The 27093-nt window shown below is 35.7% G+C and overlaps 1 protein-coding gene and 1 long non-coding RNA gene across 4 annotated transcripts; both read left to right on the top strand.

The window, feature by feature from the left end:
• Window positions 1–493: 493 nt before the first annotated feature.
• On the top strand, window positions 494–17222 carry LOC132615935 (uncharacterized). Of its 2 annotated transcripts, XR_009572900.1 has the most exons (6): window positions 494–756; window positions 6347–7438; window positions 7542–7823; window positions 13793–13928; window positions 14912–15072; window positions 16944–17222. It is a non-coding gene; the product is annotated as an uncharacterized LOC132615935 (long non-coding RNA). The 2 variants fall into 2 exon arrangements; XR_009572901.1 differs by lacking the exon at window positions 7542–7823.
• Window positions 17223–18744: 1522 nt separating this feature from the next.
• LOC132615233 (actin cytoskeleton-regulatory complex protein PAN1-like) lies at window positions 18745–24592 on the top strand. 2 transcript variants are annotated; one of them, XM_060329796.1, is made up of 2 exons: window positions 18745–19172; window positions 21086–24592. In XM_060329796.1, the coding sequence occupies exons 1-2, from the start codon at window positions 18795–18797 to the stop codon at window positions 23423–23425; spliced, it is 2718 nt and encodes a 905-aa protein (XP_060185779.1). In that variant the 5' UTR covers window positions 18745–18794; the 3' UTR covers window positions 23426–24592. The 2 variants fall into 2 exon arrangements, with proteins under 2 accessions (XP_060185779.1, XP_060185780.1); XM_060329797.1 differs by lacking the exon at window positions 18745–19172 and adding an exon at window positions 19229–20417.
• Window positions 24593–27093: the final 2501 nt, after the last annotated feature.

Below are 27093 nucleotides of genomic sequence, written 5' to 3'. Positions count from 1 at the left end.
CCCTTAGTAACAAATTTCTATAATCATACTAATATTATAATATTTTAAGACTCATATTTCAATTGTCTTATAATCTCACAAATATTAAAAATATTCAAAATTATAAATTTAAAATAATTTCTTGTTTCTTAAATTTTGTATTTACAAATAAGTTCACCCAAAAAATGTTACGAACGAAGTAGAAACTTAAAAAAGAAAAGAGATAATGGTCAAAACACACCTCAAGTATTACTTTTTTTGTGAGTGTTTGTGTTTCCTACCTAAACTATCACCAACCATTTATCAAAACACACCTAAACTATCAAGTTTTTGTGTTTCCTACCTGAACTATTACCAACTATTTATAAAAATGGTACCAAATGACACTCCACGTGGATAATTAAAGAAATTAATTTAAAAATTTTAAAAAAATAATGATCAAAAACATATTTAAAGTATTATTTTTTTGTGAGCATCAGATACTTTTATAGCAAAAAAATAGAGTTTAGAAAGGGAAATAAAAACAAAAGGCAAAAAACAACAAAAGCAAAATAGGAAAGAGGTCTAGACACTTCGTCTAGACCGACTCCATGAAATCCGACCTCCAAGTTCTTGTCGAAATAGCTGCTTCCACCTCCATGGTAGCTTCTTCTTTTCCTCCTTGTTGTGATTATTGAGTTGTTGGTGTCTTTGTGAAAAAGGTGTTGTAAGAGCTGACATCGCCAGTTCCACTTCTTCCGAGATGTATGAATCGACAATGCTTCTTTCTTGATCTGGGTAAGGAATCTTCTCCAAGTAACTTATTTCCATCTATTGTTGCTCTGAACTTGATTGACTAAAAGTGGATCCCCAAATGAAACCCTAATTTCATTTCATGAAGATGTGCAAAGTGTTGTTGAAATGTACTCCTCTTTGATGTCTGAATTCTTCTTGTTCTTACCTTTAAGTATGAAACTTGAGCTTTGTCCATATTAAGAATCTTCCTTGCTGTTACTGGTAAGTCATTGAAATGTGATGCTTGGAATGTTCCATTAATGTGGAATGCAAAATTAGTCAAACAATCTGCAAGCTAGTTTCCTTCTTTGTATGTATGCTTGATTTGAGCTTGACACAACTCCATGTCTCTCTAAGTTGCCTCTAAAATTTCAATTAGCTCCTATGGTGCTTTCCATTGCTTTTGAATAATATGTTGTGGAGTCAGTCTCAATTATAATGCCAGTGAATTTTCGTAACCTACAATATTGAACTGCTTTCCTGATTGACATTAATTCTGCTTGCATGTTTGTTGCCAAGTAAATTTATTGTGCGTGCGCATATATGAGATCACCATTGTGATTCCTCACACAAAAAGCATAAGAGCTACTTGACTTCCCAACACATGGTACCTTCCATAGAACCTTTACATAGAATAGCTTAGGTTTGTATGAACCTAAAGACCGGAGTAAATCAGGCCAATGCTATAGGAATGTTACTAAGCCAAGGATATCTAGTTTTGCATAGTTGATGAAATGTATGCAAAACTAGATAATATAACCTATTAAAATTAACATTGGTACCATGTTTGATGGAATTTCTCCTATTCCAAAATTGCCACATAATTAGTGCTGAAATGACTCTAAAAATAGTTTGCAACTTTGTATTTACTTTTTTCGTCCACCACATAGAAATCACTTGGTGAAGATGCCTTCCTGCTAGATTAAAACCTATACATGCAGCAAACTTTCCCCAAAACTTTTCAGCTATAGGAGAGGTTAGAAACAAGTGTGTCATGGTTTCTTGTTGTGGATTGGTACAGCACCAACATCTAGATGGAATGAAAATCCTCATCCTTTTCAAAATGTCATCTGTTGCTATTCCTTCGTTTCCATACTCTCCACATGAAAAAACTGATCTTTATTAGCACTCCTGCAGCCCAAATGTTGTTGAAAATCCAGCTTCTCTCCTCTCTATGTCTCATGAAATCCCAGGCTGGTTGTACTGTCAAAAACCCATTCTTTCTAAGCTGCCACCAAGCTTTATCCTCCACCAACCCTATAGGAACTGTGATGTTTTGTTGAATATGTTGCATTATATCTTCTGGTAATATCTCAGCTAACTTCTCCACATTCCATCTATCACCTATCACATATTCTTTCATCTCCACTTCCTCTTCATATATTGCCTCTGGAATGACATAGTATAATGCACCTAACTTGGTCCAATTTTCAAACCAAAGATTAGATATTCCCAACTTCAATTGCCACCAAATTTGATGTTCAATCTTCTCTCTTACTATGATCATCTTCTTCCAAGCACGGGACACTCCTCTACTTTAAACAATCACAGGGTGTAGCTTTGTACAATATTTATTCCATATGTAAATGCTCCATAAACTGTTAGAAGTTCTTAAACTTCACCATAGTTTAGCAAAAAGGGCATCTGATATGTCATACAAGGATCTAAAACCTAGACCCCCTTCCTCCTTAGGCAAATAAGGTATCCATGCCACCCAATGCTTATTCTTACTTCCAGTAGCATTATTCCAAAAGAATTTAGCAAAGAGCTTATGCAATTGTGTAATTACTCCTGAGCCTTGGGGTGCTCCCTTTCAAGGTCTCAAGTTCGAAACCCACTGGGTGCAAACAATTTCTGAGGGCTATCGGACTGGGGTAAAACCCTGAATTACCCGTGGTGCACTTGCGGGAAACTCCTTGCCGAGGGCCTGTGCACCCTCGGGATTAGTCGGGGCTCAAAGAGACCCGGACACCCGGTGCTTAATCAAAAAAAAATAAAATTGTGTAATTACTCCTGATAAAGTGTCCATGGTAGAAAGAAGATAAATTGGCATTGTTTGAAGAACATTAGCAACTAGAGTGTACCTTACACCAAAGGACAAAAGCCTGTTTTGCCATGATAGGATCCTTTTCATCACTTTTTCTCCAAATCTGCATAGTAACATGTCTTTCTTCTTCCATAGAGAACAGGACAGTCAAGATAAGTGAATGTAAAGGATCCTTTTCACATGTTTGTTATTCTCTCAATTCTCCTTTCTATATGATGCCCCACTTTGTGATAAATGTAAAAATTGCTTTTGTTCATATTCACTTTTTGTCTAGAAGCAGCCTCTCCATAAGTTTACTGATCATTAGCTTAAGAGAAGTTTTATCCCCATAGAAAAATAGAATAGTATCATCAGCATATGACAGGTGATTAATCTAAGGGCTCCTGTTAGGCATTGCATATCCAATGAACTTTGATTCTTCCTGTAAAGCATTCAGACTCCTTATTAGGGCTTTAGCAGCTATAATGAATAATGTAGGGGATAAAGGGTCTCCTTTTTTCACACCTCTAGTTAATCTGAAAAAACTATGATTCTGACCATTAACTTTGAGTACCAGTTATTTGACACTAATCTACACACCATATCAATCATGACCTCCCCAAATTCAAATTGTCTCAACACCTTGGTTAGAAATAGCCATGAAAGCCTATCATAGGCTTTTCCCATATCTAATTTAATTACAGCATTCACATGCTTGGCTCTCATCTTGATGTCTCTGATGATTTCCTGAGCCAAAAGTACATTCTCAACTACGCTTCTCCCCTTAACAAAGCCTGTTTAAGTATTGGAAATCAAGACTGGCAGATACCCCACCAATCTTTCATGTAAGACTCTCGAGTTGTTAGCAAAAAGAACTCAAGCTAATAGGCCTCATGTCCCCAAAAGTGTTAATTTGCTCCCTTTTTGGAATTAGAACCAAATTTGTGTGAGTAATGGACTGAGGAAGTTCAAACGATAGAAAAAAGCTCTCACCATCCAAGTAATATCATCACCAATTAAGTCCCAACACTTTTGATAGAAAAGTCCAACAAAATCATCAGGCCTACTATCACTCTCTGCATTTAGACTAAATACATCTTCTGTGACTTCATCTTTCTCTGGTAGTTGCTCCAAATTGCAATTCTGCTCAGCTGTTATAATGTTTGGGATGTGCTTCAGTAATGAGAAATCAGTTGGCATAGTAGGTTCATGAAATTGATCTTGAAAGAACCTCACTGCCTCATTGCCCATGTCTTCTGCATTAGTCAGCCAGTCTCCCTGCTTATTTTGAATCTTGTGAACTTGGTAGTTTTTTCCTTTTTCCATTAACATATGAATGAAAAAACTTTGTATTTCTATCCCCATCCTTATACCATCTCAATCCTGCTTTCTGCTTCCAATATTCTTCCTCCAAGAATAGGTATCTACTCAGCTCAGCCTGTGCTCTATGCAATTCTTCTCTAATCGAGGCGTGTTTTGATAAATAGTTGGTGATAGTTCAGGGTAAGAAATGCAAGTACTTGATAGTGCAGGTGTGTTTTGATAAATGGTTGGTGAAAGTTTAGGTAGAAAAGTCTATTTCTTAAAGAAGTATACAAACTACAATATTATTGATTACATTAACTATTATTGTGACAAAATTACTGTAATTAGTAAATTAACAGTTTAAAACCCAACACCCTCCAGCTCAAATTAAGTTTCTGCTTAGCCTTTTTCGCACCCTTTAAGAAAACATTAACTCTTAGAAAATAATAGGTATTTTGATTGAACTATCAATTTTTAATAAGACTCTTGCTTATTTATTACCTTGAGTAAATAAGGGCAAATCTGAAAAAATAAAGTTAATTCCTTCTTGATTTTGTAAATGAACACTTATTTTGAACCAAAATATTAAAGGCTAAGTGGACACTTATTTTGAACCGCAGGGAATAATTTTTAGCGTTATAATATTTCGTCGGTCCTATATTAGTTGTCATGTTTCGCTTCTCGAGAGTTAATTTGGCTAATTTCTGAGCTAAATTGGTTTAGATTATTTGAATATTTTAAAATTACAATTTAGATACTTAAAAACTACACGAAAACTACTATAAGTTGCAATTTTTCTCATATCAATATGGTGAATAAATACATCTTAAAATACTAGTCAAAGTTCATATAACTTTAAGAAGAGAAATGTGACAACTAATATGAGCCGGAGGGAGTAATTAGGTGAGCTAAATCCTAAAGTACAACTTGGCTCAAAGCTCCGGCCAACTAATTCTTTAACAATACGTAATAATCTTTTGTCTCATATGTTTAATCAAATTTTATTTAAGCGTAAATAAGAAGTATTCTAATAAATAAATAAATCCATCATGTATTAATAAGTTTTTTTTTTAATATACCCTCGTGAGCTAGCTTTTCGTGAAAATAAAAAGAAAAAAGAAAATTTTCAAGAGAAGTAACAATAGCAATAGCAACAGTAATAGTAATAACAAATGCAAGGTCTATGAGACCATGACCACACACCACTATTATTTTAGGTGCTTTTAAGCCAAAATAGCTTTTAATTGAAGTGCTTATATTCAGCGTCCACCTATTTACATTGGCAAGTAGTTCAGTAGGACATTATAAATTTATGGATGATATTTCTCCTTTGCTGTAATTGGTTGAAATGGGTTTATAGTCCGTTACAAACTTGATTTTAGTTTTATGTCCTTTTTACAAGAGATTTTCATTTATATAAATATAAGAAATCTGAAAGGGTCATTTAGTTCTATTCAATTTGTAAGTGGTCATAAGAGATCATTTCCTCGTCGTGGGAAATGTCTCATCAGTTAATTCCTTTATTTTATTTTTTGCTTTTGCTCAGTTGGGAGTAAATGAAGATATGGTATATTTTTTAGCTACTCCCTCTCATATACTGGATGAATCATAAAAATAAAAACAAGGTCCAGTCATTAATCATGAATAAGGCGTTATCTCAAGAAGACCATGTGATAAGAAATTCAGAAGAAATGTCCATCCAGGAGAAAAATTCTTCATATACACTTTTCGTTTTGGTTTGACCATCGGTAATCCAGTACTCACTAACCCGAGTAATCTGGATTTGTGCCACACAATGTCCATTAAAGGATTAAGAGTTCCCACCAATTTTTTTTCCATTCTCAAGAGCTTCATGTACACTCACTCAAGTATAGACCTGCAAAGCTAAGAAAGTTTTGCCTATAATTAGTTGAATTCCTTGAATAGGCATGAAAAGTACCAGACTACACAAGTATGTATGTGTGTGTGTGTATATAGTAGAATGGACTTGACGTGTAGTTGATATATATATATATCAACCATACGTCAAGTCCATTCTACTTCAATAAACCGAAAACAATCAAAGTCTTCCTCTCCATGATGACAAAGAGATATGCAGGACTTAGATTTTTTGATCAATAAAAGAAAGCATTTTATAAATAGTCACAGCACTAAACAGGCTAAGCCTGTACAGAGTTTACAAATTCTATCAAGGTCTCTACTTCATGAAGAATTTTCATTTTACGCCAAAATGCTAATATATATGAACATTTTGTATTTCAGGGTAAGAATGGATTGGGAAATGCAGGAATTCCGACAGACCAAATGGCAGTAAAGAGCTTGGAGATGAACGATGTAATGCAAAAGATTCTTAGTCGGTTAAGAATCAAGCACCAACTTCATTTTCACAGATTAGTACCTATCGTAACCTCTTACTGTATAGAGCAGCACTTAAAAAGAAAAGAGAACTAGATTGTACCTCTACTGTACAGTGCCAAGTTTGAAAACATAAGAGAAATACAAGCAACTACTAATATTTATCCACTAGCATTTGAACTTCTTAAGAAAGAACCAAGGAACTGCAATGCTAACTTTACTGTGCCTTCCCACGCCTTCCTACCTCGACCATTTTGTTTCTTCTTTAACTTCGTAGATAATCTCAAGTCCCTCAGAAGTGTAGTACCTGGATCAGTCTCATCCTCCTTGCCCTTGGGAAGCCTCCATGACGCTTATCTTTTTGTTGCTTCATATGCACCTCATCCTGAGAATCATCCAAACATGACACCTCCTCATCTATTTCCAATGCCGCAATTGTACTATTATCTAGTTTGGCCCCATCCTCCTTGTACTTAGGAAGCCTCCCATGACACTGTTGTTTTGGTTGGTCCAAGTGCACATCATGCTGAGGATCAGTCAAATCCAACGCCTCCTTCCTTGTTGCCAATCCCAAAGGCTCTTCCATTTCCAAAGGCTCTTCCATATGTATTATATCTTGATCTGATGAGATTCCACTTAAGAGGTACTTACTGATTTAGGTTTACCCGGGGTTTTGCTCCAGCGCTTCAGTTGTCTTTGTGCACGATAATTTTGAGATGACTTCTCAATGGATGCTGCCTCAAATCCTGTAGGACTTCATAGAAGCGAAATATCAGGTTTATCCTCCACATTCAGCTTCTCCGAGGTAGTAGATCTCCCATCTTCCAGTTGCTGCTTCTTTTCAGATGATGGTTCAACTGTTGCAAGTTCAATCTCGTGAGATCCTTCCATCTTTGACAGTTCCGTCAGCTGCTGTGCTTCTCGCGCGTTTGTCCAAATTCCCATGAATATCTGGAAATATCATTTCAATTGGCTTATCTACCTGCTGCTTAGTTTCAGGTGAATTCTTTTGCTCTAGATATTTTATGGCAAACAAATCTGTCTAACTTTTGAATGTGAATCAGACTGGCCACTTGTTCATCTTCTTCTATACTATTTGCAGCTACACACACTTGAGGATCAAGACTAGAATCTCCATGGGATGATGGAGATTGACTTACGATCCCTATTTGCTGAGTTCTTGTTCTTTTTTTTTTTTTCAAATGGACGGCTCATTGGGTTCTGATGAGCTCTCCAGTGCTAACTCTGGAATATGTTGCTCCTGCTGCTACGCTCCTCCTCTCTTCTTACTAAGGCTATGAGGCTTACCAACTTGCTGGCTTAGTTTCAAGTGATATCTCCTGCTCTACATGTTTCAAGGCGAATAAATCTGTTGATGCTGCAGGTTGACTTATGATCTTTTTTAGCTGAGTTCTTGTCCTTTTTCTTGGAATGGACGGCTGCTCGGGTTCTGATGAGCTCTCCATTGGTGCTTTGGAGTTACTGTTCCTTTGCTTTGCTTCCTTGTCAAAGTCCGCATTGGCCTATTTGTTTGCTGCCCCCCACAGTGCTCCTTTTGTTGCTTCTTAGTCTTTAACAGATCCTCAGCAACAGACTCCACTTCTAACCTTTCAGTATCTAAGCTCTGCTGCTTATTCTGGTTCAAGGACAAAACAGTTTCTGATAGCACAGACTCATCACCGGTGTGTCTGCTGCTTTGGACTCTTTTTAGACTGTTCCAGTGCATCAGACAAGTCATCCATTATAGGTACTTGGTCCTCAGCAGGTCTCTCAGAACTCTGATCCACAACACGGTCTTACTTCGGTGAGTCTCAAACCTACCGACGAGGAGTTATGCGCTTTATTTGCTGTGGCATCCTCCTCCGCCCTAAACTCAAAACCTGGAGGCGCTGCAAGACTTAAAATTTGAGGCAGGTTAACTCCAGGTTGTTCGTTTTCCACAATTTCTTGTGGACATAAGTTACCGATATCAGCTGTTTTCTCAACTCTGCTGACACTAAACTTCAGTTGCTGCAATTTCGGATCCTCTAATTACTCAATCTATTCTGTCATCATACACCTGATAGGTTCAACAGGCACAGATCCTTCTTTAGCATCAAGCTTTTGCTCTGTTTATGTACTACTCTGATCCTTTGAACTCTTTTGGGAAGAACTTTATTTCCAGTTACAGAATTTTGCTGCCCAATTAGTTGCCCATCTTCTTTATCTGTGCTCGGTTAATTATGATGCCCATCCAACTCCCGATATTCTTCATGTACTCAGTTTTCTTGCCCGTGTTTTCCATCAACACTGACTTCATTTTGTTGCTCATCCAGCTTCTTCTGTTCTTTAACAACTTCTACAACATCATGCTGCACACGCTTCTCGTCCTCCTTTGGCTTCTTCTGCGGCTTCTTTTGTTTAACTTCCCAATCTGGCCTTCTCTTCCTCTTTCTTTTTCTCTTTTGATTCATGCTTTTGTTGTCACCAGGAAGCAAAAACCATCCTCCATCAGTCATAAGGACTTCTCCCATTTCAGACATCATCTGTAGATGACGTTTCAGCAGGGTCATATTCTTTCTTGATAAACTCCGATATTGAGTCTTCACTGGATCCTCCTTCATCCAATTCCTGCAAGGCCTTTCAATCATCTATAACAAAAGAAAACATTGGATTAGACAATAAACTCACATTTGTGGATGGAAAAAGCTTCAACTATGTGGAAACTTTGGGAAAATCCCATGAATAGCTGGAAGTATCATTTCAATTGGCTTATCTACCTGCTACCTAGTTTCAGGTGAATTCTTTTGCTCCAGATGTTTCATGGCAAACAAATTTGTCAATGATGGAGGTTGAGTTATGATCCCTATTTGTTGAGTTCTTGTTCTTTTTCTTAGAATGGACAGCTAAATCTGGAATTTGTTGTTCCAGCTGCTGCCGAGCTCCTCCTATCTTCTTACTAAGGCTACAAGGCTTACCAACTTGCTGCTTAGTTTCAGGTGAACTCTCTTGCTCAAATATAATATTCATAGAATTTTAGAGAACATAAGAGACATGAGATGGCTTTTCATCAAACACAACAAAGGTAGTGCTATATTACAGAAGATATGCACAATAGTAGAAGCCTCCCTTATCTCTAGAGGGACAAACAATATTTTTTTTCCCTTTTCTTTTAAGTTACTAACCTAATACATCTTGATATGCAAACACATTTTCAATTATAAAACTGGAGGAAAGCAGAGATGAGCAAAATAATCAACTTCAATAATCTCTTTGGATACCATTAGTTAATTTAAAAACATTAGAAATACCACAGTAAACTTTTTAGACTTCCTCTGTTAGAAAGGTCTCAAGGAGACTATTCCTACCTCCAACCACACTATAGTATAGGGAGGAGAAAGATGTCATCAAGAAAAATTATATTTAGGGAGGAGAAAGAGAAATATATAATGGTCTAGCAATAATGAAAATTCTTATCCAAGTGAAAGCTATTGATTTTTCTTGACCACACAATGATAGAGCATTACTGCCTAAAAGTGTTGGTTCTTTCTTTAAATTGGAAACTGTTACAAAATTTTGTGTTTTTTGTAAAGTCAGATAGTCAAGACAACTACACAGTTATAGACTAATATCTGTAGTGTGAATTTTCAGCTTTTCATCTCATCTGAAAGGATTCAAGTAACAACTACATTACAGGGGACTAAAGCAAAAAATGAGAGGTCTTACTTTGTTTCTAATGGATTTGACCAATATTTGTAGTGCGAATTTTCAGTTTAATTGTAATAGAATTTCATCTATAAAAGTAAGAAAGGTTTATTGAAAAACATTTATCACCTCAATCAGTAAAGAAAGCTTTCAAAAATAGATTTGAACAAATGAGGCATTCAAACTTCCCGTTAAACTCCTTATTTGTTCATTCCCATCACCCTACGCCTTGTTTCTTTTGCCTTATCCTAAAGTTTGGCCCGTGTAGACTCCTTATCTCCCTCAAAAATAGGACTTGCTCGAAACCGACAAAGTTTACCAATATGTTGGGCAAGATCTCTTGAACTTGTTTTCCTGAACAGTGTCCACTAAATTACATGTCATTTCACATTCCAAGTGTAAGAAAAATGCAGAGACCAGTGTAGAGAAATATAGCAGAAGAAAAGTAAATCGGAGAAACCTTCTGCTAGCCCAAGATCATTAACTAAGATCGGAAGATTCAACTAAAGAAGAGGAAGCTATGGAAAGGAAAAGTTTACTTGAATTGGCTTGTATTGGTAGTATTAGCTTACAATTGGGTTTGGTTACAAATGATTAAGGCCACCCCTATTTATACTTGTATAGGGATGGTTCTAGAAATACTTCTAGATACATCTATTAGAAAAATCTAGTTATCTTTATCTCCTACCACTACTCTAGAATATCTTGATATTATTCTAGATACAAAAGGATCTAGATAATTCTATCTTCAACTATAAATATCTAAGTGTCTAGAATTTCTAGACATTTCCTAAATACAATATATATCAAAGATGTTACATTATAGCTTTCTAGAAACTCTTCTATCTTCTAAAAAATTAACTTTAATTTTTTACACTCCCCCTTAAAGTAATTTTTTGGAAGCTATCCTGAACTTGTTGCGGAAGAACTCAGACGAAGCTTTTGGACGTGCCTTGGTGAAGATCTCAGCTTCCGTCTCCTCCTCCTCCGTCTTCTTCTCCGTCTTCTTCTTCTTCTTCTCCTCCGTCTTCTTCTCCGTCTTCTTCTTCTTCTTCTTCTTCTTCTTCTTCTTCGTCTTTTTCGTCTTCTTCTTCTTCTTCTCTGCTCCTTCTTCTGCTCCTTCTTCTTCTCCTGCTCCTGCTCCTCCTCCTGCTCCTCCTCCTTCTCCTTCTCCGTGACAATAATGTTGGATATCTATTCTTTAGTTTTGGCATAATTGGTTTAGAGAGTAAAAATACATAACTTAAGTTTTTTTCTTTATGGCTTATTAATTAGCAATATTTATTTTAACCGATTTTATTATCTTTTATTGAATATTTTAATACAATGTCATCACTCTTTTGTATCTTACTAGGACTAAAGAGATATTTGAAGTAAAAGTTATATGTTTTGTATCAAGACTATTCCGAAAAAAATCGAAAAAAACCGAATAACCCGAGAAAACGCGAGGTTGAAAAACCCGAATTTTATTGGTTTGGTTTGATGTATAAATTTAAAAACCCGACACAATCGGTTTGATTTGGTGTTTAAAAAATCCGAACCAACCCGGTCAATGTACACCTCTACACATAACATATCTAAAAAAAATACACAAGAGAGCATAAAAAATGATAAAAAAGATAAATAGCATACTAGGCCTTAGAAAGCGCCACATCAGCGGGCCTGTGTCCTGCAATTATATATATATATATATATATATAGAGAGAGAGAGAGAGAGAGAGAGAGATTTAAAAATTAAATCTACCCACGTGTAAACTCAAATCCGCTGGCTCGTTTAATCTGACCCATTTAGTCTGTCATCCCTGCTCATGCTTCTGGCTTGAAGGATTGGGATACATAGGAGGATCATGAATGGGTCTAGAAAGATTCAAACTAACTTTTCAGCAACCAACTATTGTGGAACTTACGAGTTTTTGGAGATACTAATGAAGATAGTGTGCAGCTAAATCAAGAACGTGTTATGATTTTTTGAGAGATGCAAACAGAAAGTAGTAAATATATGAATAAAAATTGTCTTATATAAATGTTACTAATCATAAGTTTTATATAGGCACTTAAATAAAGTAGTAGACTCCTCCTACAGCTTAAATAGTAGATTCTTACTAAAATTAAAAAACTTAATATTCTACTAAATCAACTGTTACCCTCCTTTTATAACTAAACAACTAATTATTTTAGAAAATTGTATCAATAACAGATAAAATCCAACAGAACAGCGTCCATGTTTTCTCAATTTTATATTGGCATCTGTATAGGGGCAGCACCTCTTTGGTGCCTTTAAATATTTTTCACTTAACTAGCTTAAAGCCTTTTAAACTAAAGCTCCTATGGGATCAGAAATACTCAGGCTAATTTGAGCTTGGAACTTTCTGAGTTGCACCCAGATAAATTTAAGAGTGTTGCATAATTGTTGTTGTTATCGTTATTTAGAAGTTGGATAATAGTGGTGTTATATATAAGTATTATTTAATAATAATATTTAAATAGAAAGAAGAAAATCTTATTCTGAAGAGTTGTGTTTCTTAAAATGCTTCATTTGTTGTCTTCTCAAAAGTTTAAATCAGACTTTGTCTAACAAGACTTGTCAACTCATGGGTCTTGATTCTCTAACATCTTATGATGATTATACTTGATTTTTGTGGATTTGTAATCATAGAATCATGTGTTTCAAGAAACAAAGTTGGGGGATTTTGACTTAGTTTTTTAAATAGGAAATTAGGAATTTGATCTAGCTAATTATGTCAAAATCAATACTTGATTATAGAATTGGGATCATATGTTTATGGGTAATCCAGTCCTATAATTTGTGTCATGATTTGACTAGTTTGACCAGGAGTTGACACTTTGTTGGCTTTGAATTAGGCCGCTTGACCCCACTAGTATAATCCATTGTTAATCGATATTGTACACAGATTGTTTTTAGGATAACTGCACAATTTGGGGTTAAGAAGCTTATTAGTTTCAAGATAAGTGAGACTTTAACCTTTGGATTGCTTGCTTTTCCAAAAACATGATTTTGTGACATGCATAAATTGCTTTGGAACTATTTAGTATATTGTGGGGCAAGCACGTACTAGGGCATGTATGTTATTTTGACTTGTTTACTCTATGTTATACGCTTTCGTGGTTGTTCGTAACATGATATTAATTGGTGAGTTGTAAAGATATGAAATAAACATGTTTAACGAAAATTGAGCATGATATCCTATTATTCATTGACATGAAGCAAGTTAGTCTTATTTGACGCTATTGTACGTGTTTATGGCTTGTATCATGAGATAATAATCAAATGATGTTGGTTTGCTTGTACTATGTCGTACTTGCGTCATTTATTTGAGTTAGTTAATACTCTTTTTTGTGATTTTGGTTTAGCCATCCTATCGGTGAGGCTATGTGGGTACGTTTAGTCTAGTCATTCTAATGACAAGGTCCTATGATAGTGGTCCAATAGTTCTATCTGTCATAAAATAATGACTTTGGACTGACAGTCTGATCTGTATAGGGCCTATGAATTGGTCTAGTGGGTGCACACACGTGAATCTAGCGCATTGTGTTGTTGTTATAGTATTTTATACTTATTGTTTAGTTTTTACTTGTTATGGTTATTATAAGATATTGTTATATATCGTGTTTTTTTCCCGTGAATTATTTTAAAAACTTGCTCCACAGGGTATAACAGAAGAGCAGATCAATGACCTTACTGGTACATGTGACTCACCATTCATTGCACTTTGTAAATCCTTGTACTAGTAGTACTGCGGGACATACTTGATCTAGTTCAAAGTCATATCAAGATTCAATTGAGGTAATTCAATCACTTTGGTTCGTGATGGATGCTATTATCCTTTTTTTGTTCCTGTCCAGTATTATGGTTGGGGAACCATGTCTTTCATACTCCCTTATTTCATGCTTCCTTTTGGTGATTGGTTTTCATTAGAATTCATATTTCTAGTCCTCTTGTTATAATTTATATTTACTCTATTTTTTGAAAAATATACACCAGGAGAATGCAAAAGAGAGAGAGAAATAGAAGGAGAGAAAAAAATTAGGAAGATTATGAGGGATAATTTTTATCGAAATTGGAGCCTGAATCTGTTCATGCTTCTAGTCCTCTTGTTGTACTTTAGTTTTACTCTATTTTTGTGGAAATATACACGAGGGGGAGGCAGGGCGAGGGGAGAACGTGAAAAATAAAGAGCAAGAGAAGGAAAGAAAAAATAGGAAGATTATGAGGGATAATTTTTTTACCAAAATTGGAGCCTAAATTGTTTTCGCTTCTAGTCCTCTTGTTGTACTCTATTTCAACTCTATTTTTGTTGGGGAAAAAATAGGAAGATTACGAGGGATATTTTTTATCAAAATTGGAGCTTTTGAATTTAAGGGATACATTTATTCCCTGAAGCTGCTACAACAAAAAAAAAGTCTTGTTATATAGGGTAATTATTTGAAGTTAACATATAAAATATAATCGAAGCTCCTAAATCATCATGTGATATAAAATTATCTAATTTTTCTTAAATAAGAGTTAAGACATTTGTTATATGCCTAATTCAAAATGGTTAAATGATTTCGTCTAGACTTCTCCAATCAACATGATATTGATGATAGTAATAAATGAATCAAGAAAAATAAGGACATAGTACACCTCTTTTTTTTTTTTTTTCTTTCTTTAAAGCAACTAATCTATGAAGTAACGGATCCAAACCCTAATCCTAATTTAGAAACAAGAGTTGATTCTGGAGCTTATAACGAATTTCATCTCAAATTTGCACTCCTCTTGATCTTTAGATTCGCTGCTGGAGCTCCGGATGAAGGCCCAATTAAGTTGTAATCCATTGGCTATACGATTTGATTTTGAGTTCGATGCTGTTGAGGGTGGTGATTTGAACTTGAATCGCCTTGTCAATAGTTATGTCTGAGCTGAAGATCCGTTGATTGCTGCTCTTCCGGTATGTTTTCTAGCGTTTTTGTTGAATTCCCTGTGCTTTTGTTAGAAATTGTGTTGGCGTTCCATTTATGACTGTAACACCTCGTAGCTTCGGGTGAAGATTTGACTCATAAGATGATAATATAATGAAATTAATATGAGGATTTTATAAAGTAATTTGAAAACGAATCAAGTCATAAGAATAGTCTTTGGACAAAGCAAAGTCAGAAGCCTTTTTACGGGGATGTTTTCAAGTGAGTTTATAGAAGGTCTTACTTCTAGCGACCATAACCCTTTTATTATTTGGGAATTTAGGAAAACTTCTTTGATGAAAGTTGTAGCCCTTTGAAATAGCTTTCCAACGGTATATTATGGGTCTTGAACAGAGCTATGTACAAGAAGTTATGCCTATTTTACCGAACACTGTTTAGAACCGACATACGTCGCTTTTGAGGGCGCGTGAGGGTGCGTACGATGGCCTCGCGTCGCGGGCCGATCGCACAAAAACACCCTCTCCGAATATCAACCTGCAGGGGGTCGCGCGATGCACGTGCGTCGCGGACCCAACGCATAAAAAGTCGGGTTTCGGGTCAAAAGTCGAATTTACGCGTTTTAAGTTATATTTAAGATTTGGGGTTTATTTCCCCAACACCCCATTCACGAAAAATCACCCTAAATTCATAGAGAACAAGTCCCAAACCTCAAGAACCTTCCAAGGTAAGTTTTATCATGATTCTAGGTTGAATTCAAGTCTCTAATCCCTTTCTAACTTGAGTAAACTTTTCCAACTCAATTCTAACATATACTCTAATAATCTAAGCAAGAAATCATTGTTCCTAATCTAGGATTATCAAGAAAACCCATCTCAAGGTTCAAGAATCAAGATTTAGGAAATCTTCTCCAAAATTCAAGTCTTTAATTCAAAATTTTGGAGCGATTAAGGTATGTAGAACTTCCATCCACATGTGGGAATCTCTACGTTCTTCCCCATGCTCCGTTTCTTGATATCCATGAAGTTCAAACCCTAGGGCATTAAACCAAACATATTGGTAGCCCGTATTTATGTATTTATGTACATGAATTTTGTATCTATATTCGTTATTGTATTCCTAATCTTCCATTACGGTTATTAGGAACCCTAGCTTAATCCATGAATCATGAATTCTTCCTCATGTGTTCTCATTCTGTTTATATGAAACTTTATGATTTTATGTAGCAAGTTACAAGCTTGTTTTTAAGTCAATTATATATATATATATATATATATATATATATATGAACTATTGTTATTACTCATGAATCAAGAACATGTTTGCAAGACTATGACAAGTTATCTCATGAAATCATATTATAAGATATTTCATGAAACCGTGTTATAAGTTATTTCGTGAAATCATGATTACAAGTTATTTCACGAAAATCATGGGCTTCTTAGCCAACTATATCATGCTCATGTTTTTTGGAATTGCTTAGTTAACTGAGAAGGCTCAGATAGCCTGAAATTACGTAGCCACCGTAGGATAAGGGTTGTCAGTAAGGAGGCAACACCTTCATTATGCAGTTTGGATCCTTACATGTTTATTATTACTTAAATCTCATATCCCTGGCAAGGTGTGAGTGTTCTGCTGGTAGGACGTAAGTACCAGATCATGTTGTCGGTTATACTATAGCGTTCCCCACGTTACAAGCAGTTTTACATACATGTATTTCCATTGATTTACTGTTTTTAAACTTTACTCACGTTTCATGCTCATGTTCAAGTTACATTCAGTTTCAGTTCATGTCTTATATCTATGTTGTGTCATGTTCTTCATTTCAGCAGGTTTTACATACTAGTACTATTCACCATGTACTAACGTCCCTTTTGCCCGGGGCCTGCACTTCACGGTGCAGATACCGTTTTTCAGGAGTATACATCTGCGCAGTAGGATCACTTCAGTTATCAACTTATTGGTGAGCCACACTCCTCTCGGGGTTCAACATGGAGCCTGCATTAGTATTCAGTTTATGGTAGTCCAGGGCCATGTCTTGGTAGTTAGTATTCAGATATATTTTAGAGGTTTCATAGACATATATTAGTTCACAGAGTCAGTTATGCTTTCATGTTTGCAAACTATTATATTTTTACGATATTTCATGCTATGAGATAATTCCAAGACTTTATTCCGCGAATTACATTTTCATGATTCATTTAAATTACATCATATAGATTGTATTGTTTTGGTGCCCATGTTGACAAGCAAGTCATGAGGTTCGCTCAGACACATGCAAGCAAGGCCCGAGTGTCGTGTTACGCTCAGGCCATGATTCGGGGCGTGACAGTGACATTGCGATTACATCTGTATGAATGTTTCCATTGTTGCTACTGTCTGTGGTGCTTGTTGATGTGTTTGCTCACCTTCTAGTTTATTTGATATTATTTCCTTTTTCAGTTTGTTCCAAGAAAACTAATCACTTTCTAAATTCGTAAAGAATCCAACTTAAACTTCTTATTTAATTCTTAATAACAAACTTCTATAACCATACTAGTATTGTAATATTTTAAGGCTCATATATCAAATGTCTTATAATCTCACAAATATTAGGAAACATTCAAAATCATAAATTTTAAAATATTTGTATTTCTTAAATTTTATATCTAATCTAATAAGTTCACCTAAAAAATGTATGAACGGAAGTAGAAACTTAAAAAAGAAAAAGTACATAACGTGTTGAAGGAGGAATCTTTTCAAAAACCAAAAAAATAAAAAAGGAGCTATAAAGAAAAAGGGGAGAAGGGGCAAATACACCCCTTAACTTTGCGATATAAAATAAATATACTCTCATTAAAAAATAGTACAAATATATCCTTTCTAGTTGTGTTTGTTGAATCAAACATTAGAGAGGCATTTTTCTTATATCGGTCGGGTCAAGAATAAAGGGTCACTAATTTATTAAAGAAAAAACGTACTCCCTCCGTCCCAAAAAAATTGTCTTACTTTTCTCATTAGTTTGTTCCAAAAAGATTGACACATCTCTATATTTAGAAACAATTTAACTTTATGAGATGATTTACAGCCACACAAATACTTAAGGCTTGTTTTGGATCACACATTTCAAAAGTCTTCCTTTATTCTTAAACTCCGTGCCAATTCAAACTAAAACAATCTTTTTGAGACGGAGAGAGTAATTTTTAATTTTAAAAAAGGTGGTAAATAATTTTTAATTTCAAAAATAGGAGTCTGTCAATGAAAAGGGGTAAATATGCTATGTAACAACCAAGGTATATTTGCACTACTTCTTTAACGAGAGTTATATTTGCTTTATATCTTAAAGTTTAGGGGGGTATATTTGTCCTTTTCCTTTATTTCCACCCAAAAGTAAGAAGAAACAAAAAAAAAAAAACACTCAGACCCATACACAAACACAACTGCACGAGGAGTCTTGATTCTTATGATATCTGACTAAGCGGATTTAACCTTTAATATATTGAAATTTACACTTTTGATTTTTTTTGCTTACGAATATTCACAAATTTATCATAATTATTAACCGTTTCATCACTTAATTACTCACATATTATGTTACGCTTATATTGTTTATCCATATTTGACAGCAATATACTTCTAAAAATAGTTCAAATACAATATAATCGTTACATAAAAGGACTAAAAACACACATTTCGATAAATTAAAAGTTAAATATGCTTCTTGAGATATCACAAGAACCAAAGCCATAATATATCTATCATTTAGGGACTAAAAATGTTATTATTAAAACAAAAAAAACAGAAAACAAGATACACACTCAAGACATACAGTCACACACCTACACAAACACAACTATATAAGAAAACTGCAGTTTCTCAAAAACGAAACCACCGAAAACTTCTCATAATTAGTCCCAAAAAAGGCGTACCTAAAGTAAATATAATGGATCAGTTATCCCTTGAAAACCCTAATTTGTCTAAGAAGAAAAATCAAGAAAAGGGTATGGATAAGTTAAGAGAATCAATCTTGAAACTTGCAAACAGTGAACCAAATGTACCATTGAGTGCTACCCAAAATGCACTTCTTCAAGAAAAACTTAATCATTTTCTTTCTTGTCTTCATGCTGGTCCAGATCATCCTCCTTATGCTTGGGTAAGTCATTTTTTCATGTAATGTTGGTGTTTTTTTGTTGCAAATTTGAGTTTTAATGCATTAATTAATGTTTTTTTTGGGGGGAAAAATGAGTGTAAAATTGGACCCCATTTGTGGGATTACACTGGATATTTGTTGTTATGTTGATGATGATGATGTTGTTTTTGTTGTTGTTGCTGTAAAAGTTGGTATTTTCATTGTAAAGTTGATGTTTTTCATGTAAAGTTGATGTTTTTCTTGTAAAGTTGGTCTTTTTCATGATGTTGACATTGTTGTTAATGTTGATGTTGTTGATGTGCCATTGAGTGCTTTATCATGTCAAGTTGGTATTTTTTTCATGCAAAGTTGGTTTTTCATGTAAAGCTGTGTTTTTCATGTAAAGTTGGTATTTTTTTCATATTAAGTTAGTATTTTTTTATGTAAAGTTGTTTTTTTTTTAATGTAAAGTTAGTCGATGAGAATGAAGTTTTACTGCGCCCATTAATCTTTTTTGGAAAAATGAGTATGAAATTGGATCCCACTTGTGGGATTACACTGGATATGTTGTTGTTTAAGTATGAAATTGGAGAAAAGTAGGGTTAATTTGAGGAGGGGTTACCTCTTAGATGATTCAAATTGAAACTGTGCCCTAAGGTTATTGTCTCTGTATTTGCTGTGTTGGGTAAATAATTGGATAAAATTGATCATGTGGCTCTGCTGGAAAAATGAATTCTCGGATTAAAGTTGGTATTTTTCATGTAAAGTTGGTCTTTTTTCACGTAAAGTTGGTGTTTGGTATGTAAAGTTGGTATTTTTTCCTGTAAAGTTGGTGTTTGGCATGTCAAGTTCGTTTTTATCCTTGTAAAGTTGGTATTTGTCCATGTAAAATTGGTATTTTTTCATGTAAAGTTGGTGTTTTTTATTGTAAAGTAGGTGTTTTTCATTGTAAAGTTGGTGTTTTTCATATGTAAAGTTGGTGTTTTTCATTGTAAAGTTAGTGTTGTCCATGTAAATTTGGTATTTTTCATGTAAAGTTAGTATTTTTCATTGTAAATTCTAGTACAAGTGATTGGTTTAGGGTTTGTAGTCGGTGGTACGAAGTTTTTTTGGAAAAATGAGTAAATTGGAATTTTTTTTATATCTTAGATTGACTCAAATTAGTAAGCTATTGAAACTGTGAATACTTGAGGTTGACTAGTAGATCTGGGGTGCCCCATGTTTTTTAGCAGCGATGCAAGTACACAGGATGTTATTTCTGATTTGTTTGTAAGATACATTGTCTTGTTCTATATGGAGGCTTTTTGTCTTTATCAAAAAAAAAAAAAAAAAATATGGAGGCTTTTTGTGTCTGTATTTATCGTGTTTGATAAATAATTGGACAAATTTATCATGTGGGTCTGATGGAAAAAAAATGAATTCTTGGATTATAGTTTTCAGTTTGAGTGCTTGGGAAGTTAACCTGCCTATGTGTATATGAGTCCAGATTCTCTGGTTATGTGTTGGGGCTTTTCGATTAGATTATTCAGTAATCATTATTCTTTTGAAAAAGGAAATATTTATTCTCATTTTTGTTAACACGCGTTTGTCATAATTTGGTCGGTTCTGTTCATTTCACATTATTGGATTTGTATCCGTGAAAAAGTGAGGTTTTTCATTTGTTATTATGATGTCAATACCTTCCTCAGACACCAGCCAAAATATTTGCGTTTGAAAGTTTTTTCTTAATTAAGAGCTTGATTAATCAAAGTAGAATCCAAGTTCAGACCTCGGAGACTTTAGCTATTTCTCTTCTTCCCATTCATTGTTTAACGAGTAACAGTGAATAGTTTTGAAGCTTCTATATTTGGATTTTTGCAAAGTTTCCACATAGTTGAAGCTTTTTCCTTCCACAAATGTGAGTTTATTGTCTAATCCAATGTTTTCTTTTGTTATAGATGATTGAAAAGGCCCTGCAGGAATTGAATGAAGAAGGAGGATCCAGTGAAGACTCAATATCGGAGTTTATCAAGAAAGAATATGACAGTTTGCCATGGGCTCATACGACCCTGCTGAAACATCATCTACAGATGATGTCTGAAAAAGGAGAAGTCCTTATGACTGATGGAGGACGGTTTTCGCTTCCTGGTGACAACAAAAGCATGAATCAAAAGAGAAAAAGAAAGAGGAAGAGAAGGCCGGTCTGGGAAGTTAAACAAAAGAAGCTGCGGAAGAAGCAAAAGAAGGGGGCAAAGCGGGTGCAGCATGATGGTGTCGAAGTTGCTAAAGAACAGAAGAAGCTGGCTGAGCAACAAAATGAAGTCACTGTTGAACAGGGGCAGAAAAATCGTGTACCTGAAGAATACTGGGGGTTGGATGGGCATCATAATGATCCGAGCACAGATAAAGAAGATGGGCAATTAAATGGGCAGCAAAACTCTGTAACTGCGAATAAAGTTCTTCCCAAAAGAGCTCAAAGGATCAGAGTAGTACATAAACAGAAAGGGAAGCAAAATCTTGATGCTAAAGAAGGATCTGTGCCTGTTGAACCTCCCAGGTGTATGATGACAGAAGAGATTGAGCAATTAGAGGATCCAAAATTGCAGCAACTGAAGTTTAGTGTCAGCAGAGTTGAGAAAACAGCTGATACTAGCAACTTATGTCCACAAGAAATTGTGGAAAACAAACAACCTGGAGTTAGCGTGCCTCAAATTTTAAGTCCAGAAGCGCCTCCAGGTTTTGAGTTTAGGGCGGAGGAGGATACCACAGCAAATAAAGCGCATAACTCTTTGTCGGTAGGTTTGGACTCACCGAAGGAAGACCATGCTGTGGATCAGAGTTCTGAGAGATCTGCTGAGGACCAAGTACCTAGAATGGGTGACTTGTCCGATGAATTAAAACAGTCTAGAGAGAGTCCAAAGCAGCAGAGACACACCATCGATGAATCTTTGCCATCAGAAACTGTTCTGCCCTTGAACCAGAATGAACAGCAGAGCTTAGATACTGAAAGGTTGGAAGAGGAGTCCGTTGCTGAGGATCTGTTAAAGACTAAGAAGCAGCAAAAGGTGCCCCGTGGTGGGCAGCAAACAAATAGGCTAACACGGACTTTGACAAGGGCGCAAAGGAAAGGAACAGTAATCCCAAATGCATCAATGGAGAGCTCATCAGAACCCCAGCAGCCGTCCATTCCAAGAAAAATGACAAGAACTCAGCTAAAAAAGATTCAAAATCAACCTGCTGCATCAACAGATTTATTTGCCTTGAAACATGTAGAGCAAGAGAAATCACCTGAAACTAAGCAGCAAGATGGTAAGCCTCGTAGCCTTTGTAAGAAGATGGGAGGAGCTCAGCCGCAGGAGCAACATATTCCAGAGTTAGCACTGGAGAGCTCATCAGAACCCAATCAGCCGTCCATTCAAAGAAAAAGAACGAGAACTCAGCAAATAGGGATCGTAATTCAATCTCCATCATCAAATGATGTGTTTGCCTTGAAACATCTAGAGCAAGAGAATTCACCTGAAACTAAGCAGCAGGTAGATAAGCCAAGTGAAATGATATCTCCAGATATTCATGCAAATTTGGACAAAGGAGAAGCCCAGCAGCTGACGGATGTGTCACAGATGGAAGGATCCGAAGAGAGTGTACTTGCAACAGTTGAACCATCATCTGAAAAGAAGCAGCAGCTGGAAGAAGGGAGATCTGCCCCGGAGAAGCTCAATGTGGATGGTAAACCTGATGTTTCGCTTCTACCAAGTCCTACAGGATTTGAGGCAGCATTGATTGAGAAGTCATTGCAAAATGATCGTGCACGAAGACAACTGAAGCGCTGGAGCAAAACCCCGAGTGAACCTAAATCTGTAAGTACCTCTCAAGTGGAACCATTGCCATTCTGTGCCTCCTCAGATCAAGATATAGTACATATGGATGAGCCTTTGGAAACGGAAGTGCCTTTGGGATTGGGAACAAGGGAGGAGGCGTTGAATTTGATTGATCCTCAGCATGAAGTGAACTTGGATCAACCAAAACAACAGCTTCGCCAGGCCCGTCGTAAGTACAAGGAGGATGGTGCCACACTAGGTGATAGTATAATTTCAGCATTGGCAACAAACGAGGAGGAGTTATGTTTGGATGATCCTCAGGATGAGGTGCACTTGAAGCAGCTAAAACATAAGCCTCGTGGGAGGGCTGCCAAGGGCAAGGAGGAGGATGGGGCCGATCCAGGTGCTACACTTTTGAAGGACTTGAGATCATCTACGAAGTTAAAGAAGAAACAAACTGGTCCAGGTAGGAAGGCGTAGGAAGGCACAGTACAGTGAGCATTGCAGTTCCTTGGTTCTTTCTTGAGAGGATTAATGGTATAAATTTAGATATATCCTGGGAGTTTAAATGTTAAAGTGGACATAAATATTAGAAGTTGCTTGTATTTCTCTTATGTTCTCAAACTTGGCACTGTACAGTAGAGGTACAGCATAGTAATTAGAACTAATAGCTTCATGACATACTTATTTGAAAGAAGCTATTACATCATTGACCAATCTCTTGTAGTTCTCTTTTCTTTTTTAAGTTCTACTCTATACATTATAGAGGTTGCAATAGAGTAATCCAGCGATGAAGTACTAATATGTGAAAAGGAAGTTGGTGCTTGATTCTTAATCAATTAAGAATCTTTTGTATTACATCGTTCATCTCCAAGCAAGTTAGTGACATTTGGTCTTTCAGGAATCCTGCATGTCCCAATCCATTCTTAGCCTGAAATACAAGTGTTCCATATTTATTACTAGCATTTTTGGTGTAAAATTATAAAATGATAGATCTTGTGAACTCTGTACAGTCTTAGCCGGTTTAGTGCTGTGATTATTTATAAAATGTGCTTTCTTTTAACGATGAAAAATCTCTGTCATCATGGAGAATGAAGACTTGCAGAGGCTTCCGGTTATCAACAATAGAGGCTTCCGGTTATCAACAATTGGGTCTTGAATGTGATTATTGAATCTGATTCAATGATAGTAATCAACTCCATCAACAAGAAGATGACTTCTCACTGGCAAATAAGAAACGTTATAGAAAAGATTGAAGCTTTGAGAGAGAAGGGACGATTCTATTTTGTTCATTGCTATAGAGAGGCTAACACTGTTGCAGACAATATGGCTAACTGGAGCTTAATTGGACAGGATACTACCTTCTTCACTAATGTTATTGATCTTCCCTCCAAGGTGAGAGCACTCTTGAAGATGGATAAGAGGACCAAATGATCAACTACAGAGTTAGAACTAGCAAAACCTGTTTTAATGTAGTCTCCTAGTTTTTGTTTATTTATCTGCTGGAAACTACTCCATTGTGATATGGGATATAACCTGTAATTTTTGTATAGGGTGGAGCAGTTACTCTCTAACTTTAGAAGCTGTGGTGGATAGATTTGTAATCCCCCAGCTCCATGTTTTATCCTTTTGGCTGTTAATATATAGGTAGGGGTCATGCCTAACCCCATACCACCATGGGTGGAATAATTTATTTTAAAAAATTAAAAAAAAATCATGGAGATGAAGAATTTGATTGTTTAGGGACTTGACATTTGCCTCCTTTAATTCTTCTGAAATGCTTTCCTGGTCTTGCAATTGTGTACATTTCTTTAAGTTAGTATTACAACTGATTTATCTCTTCACTTTGTTTGGGATTGACGTATAGTCGATGCGTGTGTATGCGCGCGCACATGAATTCAACTAATTATAGGCAAATCTGTCATGAAGCTCTTGAGAATGGAGAAATTTGGTGGGAACACTTAATCCTTTAATGGACCTTGTGTAGCGCGAATCTAGATTAGTTGGGTTAGTGAGTGATGGATTATCGATGGTCAAACCAAAACGAAAAGCGTATATGAAACATTTTTCTCTTGGATAAATTTCATTGTGTGTACACGAATTCAACTAATTATAGGCAAATCTGTCTGAGCTTTGCAAGTTTATACTTGAGCGACGGTACAGGATGTTATATCCCGTAATTTTACACATTCGGATAAATTGAAACAAGTGTGACTTGTATGAGGTAGAACAATATTTTGATTTTAGCTAATATATATGTTGTTAGTGAAAAATATTGATGCGGAAATATGGAGGAAGGCCAAGGGCAAAATTGGGAGTTTGGAAATTGGGTTCATGAATTACAAATATTCACCATAAGTAAATTGGGCTAGAAAAATCAAAAAAAAAAAAAAAAAAAACAAAGAGAGGCCCAACAATTGGGGTGGTCGGCCATGGTTCAAGAAAAGGGCCCAAGCCCATGTGTTAATTTAATTCAAGACTACTAAATAAATAAAGGGCCACTAACCATTTTCATTTAGAAGTTTCAAGAAAACAAAAGAAGAGAAAGAAAAGAAGAAGGCCTTCGGCCAAAAGAAGAAAAAGAAAACAAATTTGAGGGCTTCCGTCTTTGATCCAAAAATTGTAATTTTCTTGTATTCCTACTAAGTTCAAGACTCTCTTCAACGTGGTATAATTTTTGAGGCAAGAAAATATCTTTTGTGGCAAGTGGAAATTTTTAGAAAAGGTAAAGATTCTATCCTTTTTATATTATGGAAGATATATATATATATATATATGTTGTAGTATGTGGAAATGAATGAAAAGTATGAAATTTGTGTGTTGTGGGTGTAGCCGTGTGGGTGTGTGTGAGTGTGTGTGTGGCCGTGTGGTAGTGGGTAGTGAAGGGAGGTAAATTAAATTTATTTAGTATGTTAATTGTGTTGCGGTGTCCCTTGTGATGTAAATGGAAGACTAATGGTTCAAGTTGGCATGAAAATTTATTGTAAGTTGTCGTAGGAAATTATGTGATTTTATTATAGTTTTTATGTAATTATGGGAATGGAGTTGCTAAGGTGTAAATTGTTGTTGTTGTTGATGAAATTGGAAGAAGAAAATGCAACGTTGTGACCTTGTCACATTTGTGGAGATTCGAGTGGAATAAGGTGTTGGTGGGATTGTTGAATATTTTGTAGAATTGTATGATATGCTTTTGAATTGTATTTGAATGATCTTGAACTAGTAAATGAATATGTAAGTGTCGATATCGGCTTGAATGTACGTAGTTGAATTGAATAATGATGAACTATGTAGAAAGGAAGGTTATTAATGTTAGAATGCGTTTTGAATTGGTTATTGATGCTATTGGTATGGCTGTTGGTATTGTTGGTATGGTTGTTGATGAATTTGGCCGAGTTAAATTCTCGGGGATGTTGAGTTTACAGGGGAGGTGCTGCCGAAATTTCTGTAGACAAGTACTAGTTAGAATTGAAGATCTGAATACTTGTAGCTAATGTTTGGTAATTGATAATGTTATTGTAGAGATTGGAGAGCCCGAGACTTGAGTCGGGATTTGATTAGCGAGCGATCGAGGTATGTAAAGCCTACCTTTCTTTCTTTTGGCATGACCTTTATGAAATGAACAAATGACATATATGTATGCTTCTAAAGAAAATTCTATTCTTAGAGCCACTAGGATGGCCGACGTCTTTGACCTCCATAAGCTATTCCATATGGTTTGATACGTGTTTATGATGTTCGAAGATTCTAGTTGTTGTGTTTCCGAATGATGTCCGAAAAAAATATTTGATATGGCTAAAGTCTTGGATATATTTTGATATGTACATATGATTCTAAGGCTCCATTTGATTTGCTCCACAGCGATAGTTGAAAGTTCCCTAATATGATTGTTACTTGAATTTCCAAAAAGAGCTTCGGAAATGCTTTTAGAAAGTTCTGTACTTCAAAGGTTTGTAACTTTCGTATACTAACTCCGATTGACCCGAAACTGGTTTCTGAGCCTTCGGATGTCGTAAATATATTTGTCCATCGAGTTTTGAAATTTATTTATGTACTTATATGCATATGGTTTCCTCACTACTCCGCTCGTGCATACTACTATGATATCGTTCGCCGGATCCCGGGCCGGTTTTTGCGATCGTGCGCACTAT

This window comes from Lycium barbarum, chromosome 10 (genome assembly GCF_019175385.1).
Source record: "Lycium barbarum isolate Lr01 chromosome 10, ASM1917538v2, whole genome shotgun sequence".
NCBI lineage: Eukaryota > Viridiplantae > Streptophyta > Magnoliopsida > Solanales > Solanaceae > Lycium > Lycium barbarum.
The sequence above is the reverse complement of the archived record's forward strand: the minus strand, read 5'-3'. Positions and strand labels throughout refer to the sequence as shown.